The 24026-nt window shown below is 36.6% G+C and overlaps 5 protein-coding genes across 5 annotated transcripts; 2 read left to right on the top strand and 3 right to left on the bottom strand.

Moving 5' to 3' along the window:
• Positions 1 to 456: 456 nt before the first annotated feature.
• On the bottom strand, positions 457 to 2216 carry LOC116304294 (rhodopsin, G0-coupled). The gene has a single exon (XM_031714002.2). It carries the CDS (start codon positions 1855 to 1857, stop codon positions 958 to 960), a length of 900 nt encoding a protein of 299 aa, XP_031569862.1. The 5' UTR covers positions 1858 to 2216; the 3' UTR covers positions 457 to 957.
• Positions 2217 to 3885: 1669 nt separating this feature from the next.
• On the top strand, positions 3886 to 6507 carry LOC116304343 (spermatogenesis-associated protein 4). The gene is made up of 8 exons (XM_031714067.1): positions 3886 to 4019; positions 4131 to 4260; positions 4375 to 4493; positions 4796 to 4889; positions 5013 to 5081; positions 5549 to 5609; positions 5816 to 5935; positions 6107 to 6507. The coding sequence occupies exons 1-8, from the start codon at positions 3943 to 3945 to the stop codon at positions 6223 to 6225; spliced, it is 789 nt and encodes a 262-aa protein (XP_031569927.1). The 5' UTR covers positions 3886 to 3942; the 3' UTR covers positions 6226 to 6507.
• On the bottom strand, positions 6461 to 12033 carry LOC116304342 (uncharacterized). Its single transcript, XM_031714066.2, has 7 exons — positions 11542 to 12033; positions 10766 to 10832; positions 9272 to 10143; positions 9002 to 9103; positions 8596 to 8652; positions 7980 to 8065; positions 6461 to 7502 (listed from the first exon to the last, which is right to left on the bottom strand). Exons 1-7 carry the CDS (start codon positions 11836 to 11838, stop codon positions 7454 to 7456), a joined length of 1530 nt encoding a protein of 509 aa, XP_031569926.2. The 5' UTR covers positions 11839 to 12033; the 3' UTR covers positions 6461 to 7453.
• Positions 12034 to 12355: 322 nt separating this feature from the next.
• LOC116304337 (vacuolar protein-sorting-associated protein 36) lies at positions 12356 to 19008 on the bottom strand. The gene is made up of 15 exons (XM_031714058.2): positions 18887 to 19008; positions 18703 to 18771; positions 17784 to 17854; positions 17538 to 17652; positions 17075 to 17167; positions 16878 to 16955; positions 16539 to 16571; positions 16394 to 16471; positions 16030 to 16085; positions 15506 to 15584; positions 15137 to 15202; positions 14679 to 14743; positions 14019 to 14103; positions 13835 to 13911; positions 12356 to 12769 (listed from the first exon to the last, which is right to left on the bottom strand). The coding sequence occupies exons 1-15, from the start codon at positions 18989 to 18991 to the stop codon at positions 12673 to 12675; spliced, it is 1167 nt and encodes a 388-aa protein (XP_031569918.1). The 5' UTR covers positions 18992 to 19008; the 3' UTR covers positions 12356 to 12672.
• Positions 19009 to 19062: 54 nt separating this feature from the next.
• On the top strand, positions 19063 to 23953 carry LOC116304339 (L-aminoadipate-semialdehyde dehydrogenase-phosphopantetheinyl transferase). The gene is made up of 11 exons (XM_031714061.2): positions 19063 to 19218; positions 19427 to 19516; positions 19970 to 20068; positions 20395 to 20451; positions 20676 to 20715; positions 20975 to 21007; positions 21465 to 21586; positions 22087 to 22185; positions 22658 to 22741; positions 22833 to 22897; positions 23458 to 23953. The coding sequence occupies exons 1-11, from the start codon at positions 19150 to 19152 to the stop codon at positions 23582 to 23584; spliced, it is 885 nt and encodes a 294-aa protein (XP_031569921.1). The 5' UTR covers positions 19063 to 19149; the 3' UTR covers positions 23585 to 23953.
• Positions 23954 to 24026: the final 73 nt, after the last annotated feature.

Genomic DNA, 24026 nt, shown 5'->3' with positions numbered 1-24026 from the left:
ACAATTGCCCTATTTCATTATGACATCACTGCTTGTTTATGTGGGGGATAGAGTCGCCAAATCCAATAGAAAATTCAACAAAATTTGCTCCTAGCGACTAGAACAGTTACATCTGATATGTACTAAAAAATATTCTGAGCGTTTGCTGGCTATTCTACTTCTCTTCGTGGATTGATACGGGTTTTAGAACAATTTTCGGTGAATTTGCGTTGATTTGACCCCCTCCGACGACCATGATCCTTTGCGTTTAAACAATAGATTGTTTTGATGTGACGTCATAGAGAAATAGGGCAAATTATTTCCATCAAAAAAATAGCTAAAAATCTGTCAAAAGATTGTGTTAAAAGAAACAAAACTAATAAACTGATAAAATACCTTGTCTTTGCCCGTAGTCATCATTATAATAAAATATATACGCCTTTACTTCTCTAGTCAATTTGAAATGAGTAAACTGTGTGACTTTTTCTTGATTTTTTATTTCATCTTGTGTTACTGAATTCAGTTTAACAAATAAATTCTCTGAATCAAATATTTAAAAGTTATTAATTCATATTTATAAAATCTTAAAATATTCTTTTGTATAAACGTTATTTCGTTCCCGACTGAAAACACTATAATGGCGAATTTTACTTTACAATAATTGTGGTTTTTACAATTTTAGCCGAAAAAATAAATACTAGCTTCTTTTTAGTTTACAATTGCCCTCAATTTTGCACACTTAATCACTTAATAATCGGAAAAACCGATGTTCACTAAAAAAGAAATTATTTATCATATTTGACGTTATAGTTTACATACAACGTTACATTTCTTTCTATAATTGCGGAAGATATTTTGAATTTGATCATATATTTTGGCGAGATTTCACTAAAAGCTAGAAATCTCTTACAGATTTGATTTTTTATTGATTTTTATATAACTTTGATATTGTTATATAATTATATAGTTTTTTAGCTTTCAGCATTGCAGGATGAATGCTTTTGGTTGTGCGATTCTTTCCATTTGCCTTCTCCATTTCAAGTACCAGAATGGAATGAGGGTAGTCGTGAAGATAGGAATGAAAGCACAGGACAGACCCACCAAGTTCGGTACGTCGTCAGAGATTGAAAAAAAGCTTTCCAAGACGTACGGGCACCAACTTATTAAGAAAAGGCCAACTGCGAACTGGAGTCGGATTTGAGAATAGTCAGCCTCTCCATCATCATCACTGTCGTCTTTTGACTGCTCGAGGAGTTGTTGCTTGGACTTTTCCTCTTGGATTTCGTCGTTGCCTTGATTGAAAAGGTTGTACACAAGGAATGACACTGGCATGAGGAAAATAACAGAGGCAATTAGTGTGAACGTTAAACCAGAAGGAGGCCAGTCCACTTGGCAGAACGCTTTGCGAGTAATAAACACGTATTTACTCCACAAGAGAGAGAGTGAGTAGGACATAGTGGTGTGAGCAATGATGTACCCGAGAAGAGCTGGGCGGTTTGAGTTCCCTTGTTTCCCGGAGTTAGTCGCTGTAAAGTACTGTTCTGTACTAATTGTCACGAGGGTCGAGACAGATACAATGATGTAGATGACATTCGTTAAACCATAAGAACGACACCAATGTTCCTCAAAATACCACCGTCCTGTCATACTGACAGAAACAAGAAGAGGAAGATCTTTGAGGGATACCAAAATGTCCACTACCGCTAGATTTGCCACGATAAGTCCGGTACACGAGGAACGGAGGCTCCGACGACGGTAAATCTGGTAGCAGACGACAAAATTGATTCCAATCGTCATAAAGCAAAATACTGCAACTACAGTGGCAAGTGGCGAAGAAGACGTGATTGCCATAGTTATATTTTCTTCCTCGTGCCTCATGGCAATATATCTTTTTTACAGAATGCTGGAAGGAAAAAGTTTTTTTTAGAATCGGTTTTGTTGTTGTTTTCTTTCACCGAAGTTTTGAATTGTGCTTTTAAAGTTCCTTCAACAAGCTGGCCTTTTAAACGCCCGACGAACGTTCGACGTGCTGAGTTCCCTTTAAAACAATTAGTTTACCCTTTAACTGATTTCCGGAAGAACGTTCCTCATGGGTGCGATTTTTTTTTACTCGATCTTTTGAGAAGACTTCAACACCATAGACGAAGAGCCAGTTTTAGTTTGAAACGTTCTCCAAAGCGACAGGACCAGAATAGCAGGATTTGTCAACAAGACGACAAAAGATTCCTTTATGATGGCAAAATGTAAAGAAATTAATTTTTGATGCAAAATATATGGTCACCAATGCTTGCTATGATCCACCCGCAGGAAGAGTGAAAGGAACCACCCGATTGGCTGACAGGTCGTCTTACAAAATCATCTTGATTTTGATTGGTTGTCGAGGGCATTGTTCTCGTCGCTATAGCGCGATTCTTCAAGCGGGTAAACCTGTTGCTTTGCGACAGAGTAAGACATGAGTTTATTACAAAACCTATTAAACCCGATCCGATTAAAGTCAAGACTTTCATGGGTACATCATTCGTAGCTCCAGATCATTAGCTTAATTGTCAGAGTCTATAGAAGCTATAGTGCATTTTACATTCTTTGTTGTGCACTTTATTCTTACATAAACAAGAAATAAATTTTAAAACGTTCTTTTTTCTTCTTTGGTATCAAAGAACTGAGCAATAAAGCGGCTACAAGATGTGAGTTTGAACAACAAAAGCGCATCCTACGATAGCATGTGGTTCGTTAAAAGCCACCACGTGCTCCTCTACTATAATCAAGTCCACACCTAATTTGCATATTCTTTTGTGTCCGGGTAAATACCCCATACACCGACTCAAATCGTCCTGAAATGGAATTTTTTTCGATTCGTATAGAAGATTTCTAGAAAAATGATCAAAAACCGGTGGAAAAAATTTTGCAAAATCTTCGTAATATTCTTAAACTGACGAGGGCCAATTAAATGTTTTTTTGACGTAACTATTGTACGTAGCACGCGTAAAACATGGGCATTTAAAGCAGGTACTGGATTTATGACATTGTTTGGTCAGCCTGCTGCAGAGATCATATGAAATATTTCAAGCGCGCATATAATGTTGTTTAGAACTGGTAGTCGCGTCTCTGATTTTATGACCGAGCCGTTTCAGTCTGATGAGATTTAAAACTCAATTGAGATTTCCTACTCAAGTTTTGTAATTCAAATTTCTAGACTAATTGGATAAATAACAAATCAGGTGAAAAGCGCATTCGGCTTTCCCCAAAAATGGCTCGCATGGAAGAACTAAAACATTTCAGCGGTGTAAAATAAATAATAACGATTATCTATATCCAATTTAGGTTTACTTTTTGAGTCTAGCCACTATTTATAGTAAAAATATAATATTTTTATTTTCCATAGTTTAGTCACCAACTATTGAAATATTTTTTTCCTTTCAAGGAGATTGTGATAGACGAAAAAAAAAATCATCTGTATCTCAACATCGACACAAAGCTAATTTGATCTTCTCGCCCTTCTCTGATCACTGACTGCAGGTCAATCAGAGTCATTTCAGTACATCTAAATTAGTAATTACCAAAACAATACGACAAAAAATTACTCGGATTTAAAAATCTGATATCAATTACTTGATCCTGGGTCAATTTACATTGACTTCATAATTCATTTTTTTCCATTCATATGTTTGTTTTTCGGAATGTCCAAATTTTTCTCCATCTGATCTATCTTTTAAAACGATTACTGTATAATAAATATCGAAGAAAAGTAGCCATTTGAAAAAAATTTAACAATAAAATCAAAACACACACGTGGAATTTTTGAAATGTCTTGTTTATTCTAGGGAAAAGCCGTGAAAAAGCTGGGGCTTAGTTAAGAGCCCGCGGTCACGAACTCGTCGCTATAGCAACAAGGAAGATTACAAACTCAGATGATCAGCGCCATTTTAAACAAGAAAGCAAAAAAGTTAAAGACAACCTTTCAAAATGAGCGGCCTTCCAAGAGAGATTTTAAAATGGATACAAAGTTTAGACCTTACTCATACAGTAAGGAATACCAGAAGGTAAAAATACGATTGAAATACGGCGTTTAGAGCTCAAATTCTTTGTGTTTTGAAAAAGAATTCTTCGAATGTGAAGATAAATATGGTGGCTTTGTTTTATTATTTTTTCAGGGATTTCTCCAACGGATACCTTGTGGCAGAGATATTCTCGTGGTATTTTCCTCAGGAGGTGACAATGCACTCTTATGAAAATGGAACATCGCTCAAAACAAAGCTAGGAAATTGGGAACAACTTCAACGAGTAAGACTACAGTCCAATTGTCTATTTGAATTAATCTTAATTTTATTCCAGTCCTATGAAATGCTAGTAACAGTCATTGTTGTAGTGTTTAAAAGTATTTCTATTATTTTCCAGTTCTTTTTGAACCAAGGATTTGATATACCAAAAGACATCGTAGAAGGAACAATTCACTGCAAGCCAAGGGCGGCTGCCATGTTGATAGAGAAAGTCTACACTATCCTCACAAATAGAAGGTAAAAATCTAATGAATATTTTTGAGAAATCCTAAAATAATTCAGGTTATTGTCATATTAACCTTCTAACAAAAACTATGCATCTGTAAGATTGTAAGGATTTTCACAGAGGAGAATTGATACTCAAATCAAACAACCCCCCTCCCCTCCCCCATCACCATCACAGCTACCATCACCTTCCCCACACTTAGAAACTCTACCCCCCCCCCCTTTACTATGAGGCAACAATTTGCCAGACTGCTATCTCTAGAAATGTTTGTTATGACTATATAATATTATCTGTCATATTTTATTTACTTTAGTGTCAAGGTTACAGTGATTGAGGATGAACCAGACTTTAGTGACAGGAGATACCAGACTCAGCTACCAGCTCATGCTAGATCTACTGCTTCAATGGTTAGTTTGTTTATGGAATCTTTCTCATATTTAAACCTTAGAATGCCACAGAGATCCATTCTGTGAAACTGTATTTTTGTTTCCAGGGAATGTGGAAAATCTTAAATGCATTTATTCTTTCAGGCAATAAAAAACAACTTGGCAAACACTGAATTAGTTACAGATCCAGATCGAATACTTTGTCAACAAAAGGTAAATGTCAATCGAAACTACAAAACTATGCATTGGTTCATCTGATTTAGTTGGGAGGGGTGTGGTGCCAGTGCCATTTTTTCACTGCTCAACGTACCAGGATTGACCACTTTTCATATTTTGGTTCACTTCTCAAACAAGAGTATCCTAATGACTCTGACTATAAGATAGAAGTTTGACTTTTCTTTTGTTACTGCCTTAGAGGCTCAATAAAATGCTGTTTGTCAACTCTGCCCAAGGATCAAACTATAGTGTTTTTCATAAACTTGTGAATCAAAGTCTGTAGCATATTTAACACTACTTCGCTCTAGGGCCCAGTTGTAATTTAATTAGTGCACTTTGTTTCACAGGTTAATAAAATCCATTCTATTGCCGTCCTCTTAATCATCAGTTACATGCACTGCACTAACTTAGCCTCGCTAGCTCAGGCTGTAAATTGGGTGTTAATGACTTGTTTTGTTTTTCAGGCTCAGTCCATTATCAATAACCATATCGAGCACAGGAGACAAGAAAGGACTGATGATCCAAGTTAGTAACAATATTACTAAATATGAATCTTTTGTTCTTAATCCATAGTTAGTAAACCCACAACCAAGTACCAGTAGGGTAGGCCTTGCTATCTCAAAACATCCACAATTCATTAGGGAAAAATAATCTTAGACTTTGCAATGGTAGTCTTTTTTGAATAACAAGACATATTTGAATGCTTTGGATTGGATTTTTTTTTTCTGCAGAACGGTTTGGAATAAGACCAACTCTGGGTGAACTTTGTCCAAGACTCGCACCAAGACAAAACATTGATCACAAAAAATACAAAGATAAAGAAGAATTGGTTAACCAGATGTTAGAGGAAGGTAACATATAACATAGGAAGTTTGTATGTATGTACCAAAATGACCATACACATTTACCCAACTGACCAACACATGTAACGAAAGGACCTGTAATGAAATTGACATGTAATGAAACGATTGGCTACCATGTATCCTAGCTACAGCTAAAACATTTTTGATCTCTTTCACCAGACTCCAGCATGACAAAGGATCCATCACAACAATTTACTGAGATCCAAGTCAATCAGTTACCAGGCAATAACATGTACCCATCAATGCACAACAGTGCTTTCTACTCTACAGTACGCTAAATATTCCTGAATAATTCCAAGACTGTTGAAGCATCCGCATTGTCTTTACTAAATCAAAATAAGAACTATTTCATCATATTTCCCATAGCTTTTGGGTATACACGATGAGCATTGTTTCTGCTCCTAATTGCCAAACATTAAAGATCAGTGTCTTGGTGAATAATGTTCAGGTTCTAATGCATTTTCTACACAACAGAGAAAGCATGTCTGCTTAAAATAATGTTCAAACAGAGGCCACACAATTCAAATCATTTTATTCTAATAAAAATTATTTTATTTCTACGCTGTACATTTCTATTATTATCATTATTATTGTTATTATTATTGAATAATGCCTTAATAAATATTAGAAAACATTCAACCTTTGCTGTGCTACATAAATGACAGCAAAACCTTCGAATAGTTAACCATTTAACATATGGTAGATTTCCTTAATTCAATGCAAATGAATAGGAACTACACTATCAAATTAATTTTGTAGCTCAAGTTAAATGTACCATATTTTATTGTGATGGTGGAATACCGTACAGACCTTTTCATAAAATACCGCTCTTCCTTCACTACAGATTCATTTTTTGCAGGTTCAGCCATGATTTTGTGCAGTGTTTCAAAGCATTTGTATTGCTAAGCTGTGCATTGTTTACTTTATCATTGGTATTTGTGAATAGTTTGAAGTTAAAATGAGGCTGTAAGCAAGGAACACAGCGGTTTTTCACAAATTCAAAAAAGTCTATTCTTGTGATAGGTCAATGCACATGAAATGAATGGTAATAATATTCATGTGCTTTACAAAGCAGGGAGGAAGTTTAGTGTTAATGCAAGTGGCACTGTACACCTGCCCACTTTAAAAAAGGGAAAATCACTATTTCAAATAAACAGAAAAAGCTTAACTACCAGGACTTGTTACAGTGCGAATTGAAAAACCGTGGGTGCCTAGAAATGTCAAGAATGTTTCTTAACCAATCAGAAGCGTTAGTTTTATCTTTCCATTATCTTGTGGTTAGAAAGTCAATTGTGATTGGCTAAAGAACAATAGAACATTTTTGGGATATTTTCTAGTGCCCACGGTTTTTCAGTTAGCAATGTAAATTATCATGGGCAAAAACAATAAATGGTAAGTTTACACAGGTGCAATGCAAGATGCAGGATTTTCAAAGGGGGGTGGGTTCCAAAATAACAGGGGGGGAAAAAGTAAGAACATTTTTTCACATTGAATTAAAAACAACTATCAATTGACTTGGCTTGTTAGTGTGCAGGGAAGCATATCTTTGTTTGTCCTAAAATCCAATGAAATTAGAATAAGGAATAAAATTCTCACAATTCCTTAAATCAAAATGTGAAAAAAAATGCCCATCCCACCCCTAGTAAGTTCCAAAAAACTTACACACTGTCAGGGGGTTCCAGGATTTTCATTAATTTGAGTCTCATCTAATTGACTATTTGTGGGTTCCAAATTACCCCCTGTGTTTCTTGATTACAGACTCATTTACACATACACAGGGTTAGCCTCAATTTTGTGCAGAATATTCACGTGTTCCAGTCAAGGTCCGTGGAAATTCAAAGTGTTTGTAATGTTGAAGTTGTGCATTCTTTACTTAATTGTTGGTATTTGTGAGTATTTAGAACACTGATTCGAGGCTAACCCTGAGTAAATGAGTCTGTAATCAAGGAACACCGGTAATTTGAAACTCAAAACTGGTCTATTAGGGGGTCCATAGTTGTCATTTAGGGGGTTGGTCATTAATATCTGATACCTGAGGTATTGCAAGAGTTCCTCTAGACTTGTAAACCTCTTGGTACTCTTGGCCAAGTAGACCTGTCCTTTATCATTAAAGAACACCTTAAAAAATGACAGGCAAGATGGGGTTTATTAGTGGGCTGGAAGCAAACTGAATGATATAGAAATCTAGGATCTTATACTTATACCAGTTAGGTAGGTTAATCTTCAATCTTAAATCCATTGCCAATAAATGAGGTTGGGTGCCACATGCGAGGGACTGACGTAGCAGGTCCCTCCAGAAGATCACTATGACAACCCTGCCACAGTCCACTTCTGGCACCCGTCACAAGTAGACTTAATCAGTAAAAATTATATACCTATCTGGACAAACCACATAGACAATAATAACCATTACATGGGAAAGGAGGGAGGGGTATAATAATATCTTTGATCCACTAAGTAAAGCGTTTAATCGCCTACAATCAGGCAAACCAGGGTCAAGGGTTGGATGACGTGTATAACCAGTCCTGTAAATTCTTCTGGGTACCCCATACTGCTGCTACCATGGAGCAAGACTGCCGGCCAGCATTGTCTCGATTTTAACCTGGCCTGAATTATATTTATCACCATTTAATTTTATAATATCTTACCTTAAAGTTAAAGACCTCTTTTCCACTATTCGATGACTTGTTGTACACAGTTAAAGCCTTGGTTTAAAATAACAAAAATTATTCATTTTCTTTATTTTATTCATTTGAAATCCAAACATGGTCAAACAAGAAACAATCCCCATAACCCAGGAAGCCCAAACCACTATTTTTTTCTGCAGGGAACCAACATTTTCTTTCATTGCACAGAATAAAACCATAGACCCCTTGCAGTATGTCAGAATGCAGCTCAATTTGGAGGAAATTATGATAGGTTTGCAATTCTCAGAAGATTGAAATTTTTTTGTTTTGTCCTCCAAATTGAGCTCCTTTGAAGTCACATACAAGAGGTCTGTTCAAAGAAAATCAAATATGTTGTGAGAAATTTAAAAGTTTGATTTTTTCATACCTTTGATCCTGGGTCAGTTACAGAATCACGCACTATAAAAGCTCCATTTCTCTTTTCTTCTGGAAAACTTTTGATGATTTCCAGAAGAAACTCCTCATAGTCCTAAAGAAAGAAATCTTGGTAAGACTGTACTTAATGAGTTTCCTTAAATATCTCAAATTCCCATCCACTGTTTAAGACATTCCTTCCAGGAATTCCACAGTAGTACAAGTTACACACCATTTTCAACATGCAATCCTCCCATTATTTTTTCAAATCCTCTATACTTACTGTCCTTGATGTGAGCCACTCTCGTGTTTTTGGTGTTAATGCCTGGTAAACCCCAGAATCAGTACCATCTGATGTGTCATTGCCAGAGGATCGTTTTCTGGGTGGTAGAAGAGGTGTGTATATTTCATCAGGGGTGTCTGTACATTCAGCACTCAGTCTAGTACCATCACTGTCATTATCTCTACAAATTTTACCATCTTCCAATTGCTCCTCTACAGTATCTTTAGTTTCTGGATTTTTCTCCATTTCAGGGATATCTGGTAATGGTCGCTCTAAAACGTTATAAACTGGTGAACTTTCTCTACTAACTGAGTCTGTTGATGAGGGCACTAAATCCTCCTGCGGTGTGCCAATTGGTCCCTTATTTGAAGCATAGCTAACCTCTGGAAGAGTGTACAAGTCATCAAGCCTTTCAACAACTGTGTTCTTTTCCTCATCAGGCAGTTTTTCATTATTTTCATTTTTGTGATTATTCTCTGGTATCTCTGGTACGATAATAGCATTATTTTCTGGTGATTTTAGTTCTGATGGAATTTGTTCTTGTTTTGTTTCTAATGAAGGCTTTTTGGGGGAAGGTTCTTCTAGAACAGCATATATAGGAGATCTAGCTTTATTTGGTACATCTCTTGATGGGGAAATTGAGTCTGTCACCAAATTTGTTGAAGCATGTGGGCTAATAACGTTATTCTTGGAATTTTGACTATAATTTTTCGCAAACACCTCAGAATGTTTTGGGGCATTAACAGCAGATGCATTTCTTAAATCAAGAGAGGCTTGGTCGTAGTTAGGGTAGAGGCTGGCTTTGCTAGATGTGGTACTTGTATTATCCTGTTGCTGACTGGGTGCTTCACTTGCACTTTCTTCATTTGTAGCTGTAAAATTAGACATATAGTATAAAAAACTTGCATGAGTATAATAGATATCTGTTTCTCTTGGTTGTATATCATATAATATCAATGGACTACTTCAAAAATACAGCAGCCATCTTGCCAGGGGACAAAATAAAACAAAGATGACAGAAAATATTTAGAGTTCCGCATGTTTGTCTTTCTATTATTGTTTAAGGTGATCGATGTGCCATCTTAATTTCATCTTTTGTTGTATTTTCTTGTGGTGAACTGTTAATCTCAATCAATGTCACAAAGCTTTGTTTGCCCCCTGGATGCCCCATAATGTCTTGCAATCCTAGATGGCTGCCATCTCATCCAAATAGTCAATTAAAATCTGTAACCTTCAGGATCATGAATACAATGTAAGTATAGTCGGATTAGATTGGAAACTTAGTATACATAAGATTAGAAGTTTGTGAGGCCTATAAGACTTTAAAATGTACTAGCCTCCCTCACTATGCTCTCTGAACTTGAATGAATAATCAGGAACTTTGTATCGTACATCCTCCAGGCATGCACAGAACAAGACATGTACCCCACACAGTGAAAAGAATAAAAGTAATAGATTTTATATTTTCTGAATTAAGTTTAGAGTCTCACTCACAAAGTCTAGATGAAGAAGCTTCATGTTCTACTGCACCATAGGTCTTGCGGCTATCACGCATTAAAGGCTTTAGAACAGAAAGATGTGCTACAAAGTTATGCTACAAATAGATATACATCATTTTATACCAGGCTGTAGGGCCCGGTCGTACTAAGCCTGGATAGCGTTATCCGATGGATAAATCTTATCCAGTGGATGAATTTATTGGGTAAGAGCATCGACTTATCCACTGGATAAGGATTTATCTGCCGGATAGTGCTATACACCCTTCATACAACCGAACTCAGTACAGTTGGTCTGGTTTAACTGCACCACTTTTTACTCTCAGAACCATTTTGTCCCCTTGTAAAGAATATTTATTACAAAGGTAAATAAAAAACAGGTCAATCCTTTTTAAAATATGGACCACTGTCCAAATGGTGGTTATGAGAGATGAATTATAAGAGAATTTTGCTGTACAGTTCTCTCTCCCTCAGCCCCCACCACCAAACATGCCTTTGCTCTAGTGACGTATGCATTGTTTCCCATGTCCAGACATACACACATTATATTACAATTAAATTAACGGATTAATACAGGATACAGGATTATATTTCTGTTGTGGATTACGTAATCTATCACTTTGACTGTGATGTAGTTTTAGATAAATTTTACTATATTTAACTTTCAAAATTTTTACCCAAGTTTAAGTCTCTTTTTTAGACTTGTTCATTGGTGTCTGATGTTTACACTACATCATGTGAGTTTTAGAAGCATTTGTGTAGAACATAAATTACCTGATAAGGAACCTCAGAGCTAGAATGACTATTACTGCTAAGAGTACTTCTTAACCTTCGTTCAATCCTCCTCTTGTTCTTCTTCCTGACCACGAAACAAATAATCAAGACTAAAGGTACCAGAATCAAAAGGAGACAAGCTATTGCGAACAAACCATACGCCCAGGATTCATAATCACAGAAGTACTGATTATTTTGTGAATCATATCCATTATGAGTCAAGAATGGGCATCTTGGAGTCAATTCTGTTGGTTTAGCTGTAGTCGTCACGTTTGTTGCTTCAAAAGACGACGCCATTTTGGATTTTCAAACTTTGATCACAAGTTTTGGATCGGAATGTAGGAGAGCAAAAAGGAATAACTTTTTCCCATTTCTTCTTTGCACCAGGAATGCTTGTAGGAATTAAAAATATTTAGATTTCTTCCGAGGACACCATCTTACTAGTATTAAATAAATGTCGCTTCCTGCTCACGTGAACTGTCTCGTTCGAGATCCTCCAACACAGGTAGCCCAAAACAATCCAGGGGAGGGCTTGCGGTTAGACTGCGTTCAGCTAACCGGCGCTGGGGGTAACCTTTATTCGTCTCAAATATCTCGAAAATTAAAATCCCTCAAATGAATGTTCTGTCTGTTGGCATACTAATCAATGTATTTATGTAGAGAAATAGTTTATACTAAAGACACCCAGTATTGAGCATTAAACAGATCTCTGAAAGGGGAGGGGGTTTTAACTGGGACCTAAACATCTAAAACGATAAAATAGGGACTCTATTTTGGACCACTGTTTTGACCTAAAACAAAACTAACAAAACGCTATCAGTTCATTATTCTTTTTATTTCATTATAATGTGACCATTAATTAATATAAATTCCAAACATATTTACACTATCCTAAGAATTGGAGGAGGGGAAGGATTGGGGGGGGAGGGGATTATTGGGTCTCCATGCACCCAAATACTGAGTAAGCCATAGCCACCCATACTACTAAGCCTTGCACTTATGGGAATTAAAATTCTGAAAACCAAAAATAAGACTTTTTTTGGACTGACCCCCACCCCCTCCCAAACCTCAACTCGGCTCTGCCCCTGGAGAGAGGAACGTATTTTACAGAGCGTACTCTGGATGAGCAGATCAAGACGATCTTTCTGTGAATAGATTGGGATAGAATCGAAGTCCTTCCACGCTGTCATCCCGACATGCTTTGCCTGCTTGTTCTGTCACGATTAGTCTATGAAAGAGAAAAAATACAATAATTTACGAATTCGTTTTAACAAGTTTATTCTTTTCTGTTGTTTTTTTACGTACTCACTCACTCATTCCTTCCTTCATCCATTCACTCGTAAACTCCTTCATTAGCGTATTTATTCGTTCATTAAGTCGTTTGTTAATTCATTTATTTGATTGGTCGTTTGGTCGGTTAAGGTGCTGACACACGGTGCAACATTGCATGCAACATTGTGTGTAACAGTACTGTTGCAGCGTGTGTCTACCCCAAACTTGTTGCACGCATCGTTGCATGCAACAAATCTGAAGTTGAATCGCTCTTTACTCTTGCGCGCAACAAATTTCATCGTGTGAACATGGCTGCAATATTACCTGCAACATTTTGAAATTTCCAGCCAATCAGCTTGCACCAAATTTATAACTGCTGACTAAATATCTTAACATAGCAGGCTGAGATAAACGATGTTGCGTGATTTTGTTGCAATGTCTGTCACCATGATTCAAATTTGTTGCTTGCAATGTTGCGTGCAATGTTGCACCGTGTGTCAGCACCTTTAGTCGATGGATAATGCCTTATTTCATTCGTTCCTTCGTTGCTTTTATATTCAGTAATGATAAAAAGGTAAAGAGCTCTTTTACTCCGACGAAGGACTAGCGTCCGAATCGTCAGTAAGTTTTTTCATCCTTTCACGGTGTATAATTTAACTTTTTATCATTACTGTTTCATTAGAAACACCGACGCAGCTCACACTAGTTTTTAGCTAGTTATATCTGCTTTTATATTCTCAAAGTTTAACCCTGGTTCAGTCTTTGTTCATTTATTTATTTGTTTTCTCACCCTTCATCCGTTATTCTAAAACGTGCATTCATTTATTTTATCGTTCAATAATTTGTCCATTCCTTCATCGTTTTGTCCATTCAACTCACAGATCGAATTGAAATTTGGCTTGTTAAGGTTTGTGTAGGGAGGAAAACCAGATAATCCCTGACAATATTCAAGGGAGAGACCTAACAAACTCTACGCGATCCTTGATTCCCTAATCCATCAATCCTTCATTTTATCACATACCTTTCTTTCGCAAGCATGACAGATAATTTAATTACACTAGCCAGTTCTTCTGCTGTAAGAGATCCTTTATCATCAAGCTAAAAGAAATCAATCAAATATGCGTGAAACACTCATATAAATAACTGCGTGATACGAATCCTTGGGAAAATGCAGACAAGATGCATGAGCACAACTGTGAACCCACCAGCTCCTTAGTTTTCTTGATAACCTCTTCATCACTGTGGGATATTGATTGTATGACAAGGACACCACTATCAAAGGAACGCAGCCTGAAAAATCAATCAGATACTTAACATGATTTAATAGCAGTTTCTCACCTAAGTGTACGCGGCATGATGACGGTACACTCCATTCAAAACACGTAAGAATTTTACTCATTCAAGCAGAATGCTGGAAAACCCAAGGGTCAGAAACATGGTTAGCTCAGTTGGTTGAGCATCGGACTTTCGCGCGGGAGGTCGTAGGTTCATCTTAAAATGAAAGTGCTGACTCTAGGTCGTAACTACACATATCTGCAAATGGTTAGACTCTCAAGTGGCTTGGCAGGGACAGCGGAACAGTTTTTAAAGTGTGTGTGTGACAATAAAAATGTAATTCTCTCAGGAATAGTCCCCTTTACAGTTCCTGGCACGATCTTAAAAGGTAACCGTGTCTTCCCATCAAAGTTAGAAGAACTGTGAGCTTGCAATGACAGAGACGTGAATAATTATCCAAGGTGAAAGGTACCTATCATTGCAAGCTCACAGTTCGTCTCACTTCGATGGGAAGACACGGTTACCTTTTAAGATGGCGCAGGGAACTGTGAAAGGGACTATTAACAGGAGAAAAAACTCTGTCTATGTACCTCAATGGTATGTTCAAGGCTTCAAATTGTCTTGATGCATTCACTAAATCTTCTGGAGAAACAAGCTGAAAAAGAGAGTTAGAAAAGAAATGAAATAATCATCAGTGCACAACCTCAGAGTTTCCTGTCAATCAAAATATATTAACTTCAACAGTTGGAAATGTGAGTAACAGGAATCAAAACCCCATAGCATAACATGAATATTGGGGAAGCATGTGTGGCACAGCTGTGAGAGCGCTCAATTTTCAAATTCTAAATTCCAATTATTGGAATGTAGTGGAATAAGAGTGACTCTGTGGAATCCACTGTTAATCCCATTATTATTATTATTATTATTATTATTATTATCATCATCATTATTATTATTATCATTTTTTTTTAAAATGGGTATAATACATTACTAAATATAATTGATATTCTTCCATTATTTTGTGCTCTTTTCTTACTTATTGTCTTACCTCCATTCCTCTAGCTCTGTTAAATCTGCAATACACATCTGTCAACGCCATCATCCCCCCTTCATCCTGATAAAAAAAATAACAAATAAGGAACAGAGGTGAATGCCAACAAAGGGTGTGGCAATACAAACCTCCAAATCCTATCTTCCTGGGGACAAAACCAGTAGTCCCAAGCTCCAATCTAAAATGCCAGGCTATTTCTCTAGTCTCTACCCTTTGAACTGTTTTAATTGGGAGGTACAGATAGAGTACAATATTCCTGATGCAAATTACTTGCCTTTCTGGGTCTAAGAGGCACTCAAAACACTTCACTGCGATACACTAGTTACAACTAGTTTAGAGCAATGAATCCCAAACCTTACAGCTCACCTTAATAATCTTATCCAAGAACCTGCCAAGTTCTTTGGCTAGCTCTTTGTGATAGTTTGCTCCTGCTCCAACAGTCTCTCTGAAAAACAAGTCACTGAGTCAGTAGCTATTACAGTGCGACACACAATAGTATGACCACATCTTATTTGTATACTTCTATGCAATGGCTTTTTGCTGCCAAACAAGCTTTTCCATACCTTTGGCAAAACCAGCCAGCTTTGCAATGAAATGTGCCAGTTTAATGTACGAAAGCCCATAGATGTATGCAAATAAATTTATCACCGGTCATACATTTGGACATTGCGCTGTAAAAGAAATATTCATGTACATAAGAATTGACTTCAACTGGGACCACTTAGTATCTTTCAGCCAATCATGGTTTGAGTCTACAAACAACTGCTACATCTCATAGGCTAATGTTATGACAAACTTGGAATCATTGTTTCAATTCATCTTGTGATATACTGAAAAATTCTAGTAGGTCATGGTTGAGATCATTGCATTGTAATTCAAGCACACATTACCTAGTAACAGGATTGTCTATGCCCATACTCAGGAGATATGACTTGAATGTTACTGTCTGTAAAAAAATAAGATCAAAATGCTTTTAAAAGCAAAATGTAATGGAAACTTTGGATTTTTTAGACCAGGCCATGTGCCTCTAGTCTGGTCCTACTTTTTTCTCTTTTGTATAAATAACTTGCTTATATCCTTGGGGTCAATAAGTCTTATCTCGTAAATCAGTACAGGCCGTCAATTCAGGGGTGGTGGGGTTAGAAGATTTTGGTAAAGAGCTTATCTCCTCCAATCAGTTAATTTTTGCCTTCTCCCCCCCCCCCCCCCCCCCCAAAAAAATTCTATTATGTAATGGTCCCTGGATGTAGGTACCTCATCATCTGTGAGTGAACCCTTCTTTTCTTCGAGTGCAGAGGCAACTTTGTCAGCTAAAGCTACCATCTCTTTTGCCTATTAAAAAGAAATATTGGATTAATAAAATGATACAAAATCTGTTTGTTGATGAGTATCATGTTACCTTCTCCATGAGGGCATCAAGATCTTTAAATGCCTACAAAACATGATAGTAAAATATCAATCAGTAAAATGAAAATATGAGTGCATGTTATACCATAATGTAAACATACCCTATCCAACAGCATAACCCCATATGGCTCACAAGGTTACAATTAGTTAAAGAACCTCTAAAGGCCCTGACAAATGGTCCCAAGATTTCACCCAGTAATTATACAACATTTTGAGCCATGATTTTGGCCAAACATCGCTGGCAGACCATTTGACCCAACAAATGTTGACGGAGTGTTGGGTCAAATGTTCGAGCCATTTGTCAGTGTCTTTAGAATATAACAATTCTTACCATATTGATATCATCCCCTCTCTTCTTAGATTGCTCCTCAAGCTTCCTTTCTATACCAACTATTCCTACACCTCTAGGCTGAACAGAAAAAAAGGTATAAGATATAAGAGAAATGTATTTAGTAATGGGCTTCCTGTAGTAACCTCATATGAATATCATGAGAATAAAAGAAAGAAAATAAAATAAAATAAGCTCACCCCTAGCTTTGATGGTGCCCTGCCCTCTGTTACGTTTGTTCCACTTTGAAGCCATGCTTTCTTGTTGAGCTGTTCATTTAGTTTGTTGTAAAACTGACACACAAATGAAAAAGCAGAATCGCTTTACGTCATACTGCTAACAGTCCCTCAAAACGTAATTGAGTCAGGTGTTTTCAACATCTCAAGTACCCTCGGAATGGGGGCGAGTTATTAAACAGAACAGCAATGAATAAGCAATATATCAAGTTCATGATTAATATCATTAAATGTATTTTCACTGTGACAAAAATATATAAATCATTGAATAGCCATATTGATGGTTTTCAACCATTCCCAAGAGAATTAAATAACAAAAGACACGGCGGCCAAAAGAATTCATTGACAATTGTTTTGTTAAGTTCCTCCAACATGGCCACCATGAAAACCATCAATACAGCTCAAAGTACATGTACATTTCACTAACCTCAGAATGCCCTCCATTCTTGAAAGAAAATCTAACATAAGTATAAGGACTGGATACAGAAGGTCCTGGTGGCTTGTTGGGTTGTGGAGGATGAAGATACACTGATATCTTAGCGCTAGTATGAAAGCAATCAATAGATTTTGACAACAAATAACAGTTTGAAATATCGAAAATTTAAAAAGGTAGCAACAAACCTCTGTGTTTCCCATGTCACCACAGGGAACCCAATTATTGACAAAGGTTTACCTGCTCATAAATCCTGCAGCCTGTTCCTCTGTTCGCATGATGAGTGATAAAGGAATATCAATAGCACGATCCTGGATAAAACAATGTCATATTCATAAAGAGTTAGTATTCTTTTGGGATCCCTGTGTTGTCACCACAGGAAACCCAGCCTAAGTTTCTGTACTCATAAAAATAAAAATATAGACCCTTCTTAAAATTGTCTTGAACGCGAAGCTAACATGAGAATGCAAAAGAAATGCCACAAATGCCATTGAGAACAAATGTGGCTTCTTTTGTATGCTCGAATGTTAACCTCACATTTACAATACTACTTAGCAATTAAGGCGAAGGCGAAGTGAATATCAGGGAATATTTATACCGAGACTCGAGTCTTTGAGCGTCGAGGTAAATATTCCCTGATATTCACTGAGGCTGAGGCAAATAATTGTTTTAGTATAAATACACAGGTGATTCTTTCAAAAAAAGGGAAAAAAAGAAGATAACAGCAACAAAACGGCTGGGCGCCATTTTGGATTATCACTGGAGGTGATTATCGTGTGATAGTGTGAGTTTCTCGACCAATCAGAGTGCGAGATTTTCAATAATCACCTGTGTATTTTTACTACTATAGTATAGATCCCATGCATGTGATATGTCAAAGGAGCTCAATATGAAGAGAAAAAACAAAAGAATTTCAATCTCCTGTGAATTGGAAACCTATTGTAGTGTCCTCAAAATTGAGCTGCATTCCGATGTATTGCAATTACAAAAATGCATGCCTCTTGAAAAAGAATGCTTTAAAATGAGAAGAAATTTTACTGCTTTGATTCTGTGGTTTGAAAATTCAGAAACTTGGCCTGGACTTCTTGTGGCAATGCTTGGAATGAACATGATCAAAATATTGAAATTTTTGTCAAAAGAATTGTCAATAATTTAATACCTTCTGTTGAAGATCATCCCATAGCAGTCTATGAGTAGTTAACTTGAGCATACCACTGTCGAAAGTCGTCTAAATAAAAGGAAACAAAATCTTTGAACCAAATCTTCTTAACAAGTGAACTTTGGAATGATTCTTGTGTCGCTCTTGAAAGAATTTTAACGCACTGTACGTCATCATAGTGTACCTTGTTATCTCCATCGTATATTCTTACGCTTCCTTGCTGGTGAATCCCTATTTCTCCGGGGAAAACAGAGAGATTCGACCCAGAACACCAAGAAAACCTGTCCATATTTCTCTCAATTGATGGAACACACCGAGCCTGCAGGTTACTTGGTCAGCTAATTTTGTTCCAAAACAAAGATGGCGGACGCGCGATGTTTAATTAGCTTTTAACACATGACTGTTTTAGCAAGATTTTAAAATTCTTTTATCAGATTATTGGCGTAGATGCGGCCTTTTCTGATGGAGGGAGTTCGCTGGGCGTTTAAATCAGAGGCTTGGAAGCCCACAAAACAGGTAAAACTCGACTTGACCACATCCAAATCTATGCCGCAAAATCTTCAGCCGGGGGCTTTGTAGAATTTGAGGGGGGGCTAGCAATTATTTAAAGCAACACTTAGGAAACTATCAATTAGTTATATTCTATATTCATTATTTAAAATTCTGTAGCCCCCAATCCCATATGTTATGCAGGACCTCCAATGTTCTCTGTTTTCACTTTTAGGAATGGCTGAGAGGATTGTCTTGTGTTCAGTCTGAAGAGAAGGAAAGGGTTCAGAAATTTGTATTCAAGAAAGATGCCAAGTCATCACTGGTAAAAAAAATATTGCTCACCCATCCCCCTTACTATTTTTAATACCCCACCCCACCCTCCCCTCCCTTCTTAACTCCCCAACCACCTAATCTTTTCAGTTTTAGAGTTATATTAGGACATGATGATGATGAAATGGCATCCATATTCAAGTATGGACTTTCATCAATGAACACCATGCTCATTTCCATATTAAGAATAAAAAACTCCATTTGAGCCCTCTTAAACTCATCCCAAAATGCTTGAAAGTGAGGCTATGCAGGGAGAATCTATCATTTCAGAAAACTTGGACGATGGAAGAGAAAGACTTATTATGATTCTGTGGTGTGCACCAACACTGTACAACACAACACTGGCTTCAGAGAAAAACAAAAACAAAACACCAACCTTTTTTCTAATTATTAGGATTAACTTTATAACAATGGTACCTAATTCTGGTTTTATAAATATATCTAGATTGGAAGGCTGTTACTTAGAAAAGTTATCACAGAAATGCTAAATATTCCATATGATGAAATAAATTTGGAGAGAACAGATAAAGGAAAGCCATACCTGGTAAGTAATAGTTCAGGTATAAAGACTTCTTAAGCTCAGACCTTACTACTAAGTAGTAAGATTACGACCAAATTCCTTAGTACTTTATGTAAGATTTGAAATGGAACTATTCCGTAGTAAAGTTCAAGATTAGGTTTTCTTTAGTTAGGGTTGGGGTTTCAGGATACTATAATCAATAAGCAATAATAATTATTAATGATCAAATAGTCAGTGCCATTTCATGAGGTCTATTATCAAATACTGTTTTTAGATTAAACAATGATTTCTGCAAGTAATTTTTATGTGAAAATACATTACCAGAAAAACATTGTTTGTTTTTAATCAAGGTGAATGAAGTTGAAAATTCCAGAGAAAAAAGTTTTAGCTTCAATGTTTCTCATCAGGTTGGTTGTGAATGTTTTTTTTTATATATATATTGCTGATGCTTTTTGATAATTGTCTCAGTTTTGCAAATTTTCTTGGTTCTAATTGGCTAAAATGTTATCTCAGATTAGCTGGGCATGCTCTCATATGCACCCTGTATTGAATCAGAAGCCAGATTTATGGCAATTATTATTTAATATCTGTTAGCATATCTAATTAATAAAAAAATAACCTGCTTTGCTAGGGAGATTATACAGTACTTGCTGCAGAACCACATAGACAAGGTAAGGCATGCTGATAGTACCATGTATATTATAAAGGCTTTGCACCATCAAGTGATGGCAGCCATGACAGGAGGCAGGAACAATTTAATCTGGTCTTATCTGATTTACATGAGAAAAGAAAAGTCTGTTTTCCAGGGGGAAAAAGCGCTATTGTTGTGGCTCCTATCATGGTTGCCATCATGTGATGGTGCAAAGCCTCTAATAATAAAAACTTGTTTAATCAATCCTAAACACATTTGTAACTCATTTTATTGTTTAGTGGGAGTTGATGTTATGAAGACAACCTATCCAGGTGGGTGTGGTCAGCATGAGGATTTCCATAACTGGAACACATTGAAAATGACATTTGCATCTAGCTGTCTCAGATTACAAAGTATTTGAGAGGTGCTTCATTGGCAGCTTAAAGCAATGGCTTGATTCTGGAACCATGCTTTGTTGAGTTCATCATCAACATCATGACTCATCACGCCAGAAGGCGCATAAAGCATTTTATCTTTTGTCAAACCCCCTCTGCTCTGCACCACTAATTTAGCCACATTGCAGCTTGTCTATCCCACTTTGTCTCATTCTTTCTCTGCAATTTTATTGTCCTTCTATAAATAGGTAGATGAACTATTTTTACCCTTGGTTTTGCCTGTTACAAAATCATTGCCAATATTCTGAAAAAGTCCTGGGTGATGTGAAAATTTCTCCATCTGTTCACAGATTCTTGACACTGACCTTGTGACCTTTGACCTTTTTACTTACAGGGGGTACAGATGTGCCAAAGTTCTTCCATATCATGCGGAAACAGTTCACTCCTTTTGAATGGACAACTGTCAAGAATCAATCCAGTGAATGGAAACAGCTACAAATGTTCTACAGATTCTGGGTATTTTTATGTCAGCGCTCTAAATAATAGACCCGTTGCATTGATTTCCTAGAAAATTTGTTCTGCAGGACAAAACAATAGGCCATCTTTTCTTATGCAAAAAACATGGATCCATTGTATTGGCCAACAGAACAATTCATCTTAGGACTCAGTGCAAGAGGTCTAATATAAAAATTTAATTCAAGTTAACCAATCATGTCGTAGAGTGAAAAGTGTAGCCAATCAGAAGAGGAAGCAGAATCAAATGTATCAAATTCATCTCAGCCAATCACGATGTAGAGTGTAAACTGTAGCCAATCAGGAGAGAAAACAGAACAGTAGCATATTGATATCAGCTAATCAGATAGCACAGTGTAAACGTTTGCCAATCAAGAGAGAGAATAGAACAGTAGCATCATTGGACTCAGCCAATCACAATGTAAAGCATAATCTGTAGCCAATCAGGAGACAGCAGAATCAGTAGTATATTGATTTCAGCCAATCACAATGATTTTTTTCAGTGTCTCAAAGAAAGTTTTGTCAAGGCTGTTGGAGTTGGCATTGGTCATGACCTTCAAGCCATAGAATTCAAGTTAAAAACCCAAGAACTGTCAAAAGAGGTCAGCTTGTTTCTCTTGTAACTTCAATGAGCCATGTTGGATATATGAGAATTATGACATGGTACTGAGGCTCTCTAGAATAAAATGTTCAAAATATTTCAATAATAATAACATCGTTGAGTAGTGAACAAACTAGCATTTCTGCCCAAATTGTTTTATTTTTCTTATTGATCCATGTGTTTGTACATACATGAAGTACCATACCGGACTAAAGCCTAAAGCCAATCAAGTCTGAATTTTAAGTTTGGGCGTATTCTGTTTCCCATTTCAGACCATGTGTCATTCCCTAGAGTATCATTTCTTTGTTGAACGGTTGCACATGAGAAGTCACACGAATATGGATACAACTCAAACAAAGAATCTTATTCCGAAGAGAATGACACGTGGTCTGAATTAGGAACCCATTACACCAAAGTTGAAGAGTCTTAAACCTGCGTAAAAGGAGAGCTTATTTTAATGTTTTTCATTTAAGAGTGTCACTTGTGATAGCTGTCTTCGCCTGAATGGAAGCAAAAACAAAGAATGGAGTTTTGAAGAGACAAAGCTGGATGATTTAGTGAGTAAAACTGAATCTATGCTGATTCTATGCTGAATCTATGCTGAAAGAACAAGCATGTATAACGTTGTTTTGGTGATTTCAACCACAGCACCAAATAGCTGTAGCACTGGGTCCATTACCTACAGATGTTGAAACCATTCCTCCTCAGCAGCGGTAGGTTTTTCAGTTCTTTCCTTCTTTCTTGACGATTAAACGGGGAACTAGCGAAGTGGGGAGGGGGGGGGGGTGACGGGGATTAGCGCCCTCTAAAAACTTTGACTAAAATGGTAAATTTTGTTCCTATTTTGTTGGGCTACCTGTGGATTTGGCGGGTATTTTCGCTCGTGAATGCCTTCCAACTCTCTCTTCTACGCCACTGCATCCAAATGCTACAAGTATAAATTATATTTGTCGCAAAGAGTAGAAAAACTAATATAACGTGAGTGGAGCGCAGATTATTAGAAGGCTAGTGCTACAGACCAAAGAAATAGCTCACTTATTACCATGAAAGATTTGGTATCCGTCGATCAAATTTTCAAAATGAATGAGTTACAATTATTTTAGAAGTTTCGATAAAGCATTCATTGCGAATAAAGACGCACGTTTTTATAAAAATGGATAGAATTAATGTTTTAACCAATAATCATCGAATAAAGACGCACGTTTTTATAAAATTGGATAGAATTAATTTTTTAACCAATAATCATTTTTTATATCAAATTTTTCCCCCCCAGATCTTCACCCATCCCGTTCAAGTTTCTTTCCTTTGATGAAATAATCTCGTCTGCAAACCCGCTAAGACCCGTCGAGGAGGAAAGCTGGGAATCGTTCAAGACAAAAAGAGAAAGTCCAGCAAGATAAGCAAAACTATTCTTAAAAATTGTTGGGGATAAAATATTGAATAGAATATCACTGACACAATGGTTATACTAAATATTTTATTTAATGACCATGACCAGGAGAATATTCTCTTGCCATGATTACAACAGACTAATACTGATTTACAACATGTCGTAACTAGAAATGGCTTCCTATAAGAATGGATTTATTTTTTTATGAGTGGCAAACATACGGTACTAACATACTAACATACGGTACAGCACGTACACGTACGTACATGCTATGACAATTTTTCCTGCACAAACGAAAAGTGTCATTTTTTCAGTCCTATCTATTTGCAATAATATAGTTTTTAAATGAATAATAAACCAAAATATTAATTAATCTGAACTAAGATGGATGAATTTGATTGACTTCCGATACACTTTGTTATTTGGATATAACTGTTTTTTTGTTTTTTGTT

Source organism: Actinia tenebrosa, unplaced genomic scaffold (genome assembly GCF_029948245.1).
Source record: "Actinia tenebrosa isolate PJP-AT-01 unplaced genomic scaffold, QUT_ActTen_1.0 PGA_scaffold6__47_contigs__length_16458017, whole genome shotgun sequence".
NCBI lineage: Eukaryota > Metazoa > Cnidaria > Anthozoa > Actiniaria > Actiniidae > Actinia > Actinia tenebrosa.
Note: the sequence above shows the minus strand (reverse complement) of the source record. Positions and strands in the feature narration are given on the sequence as shown.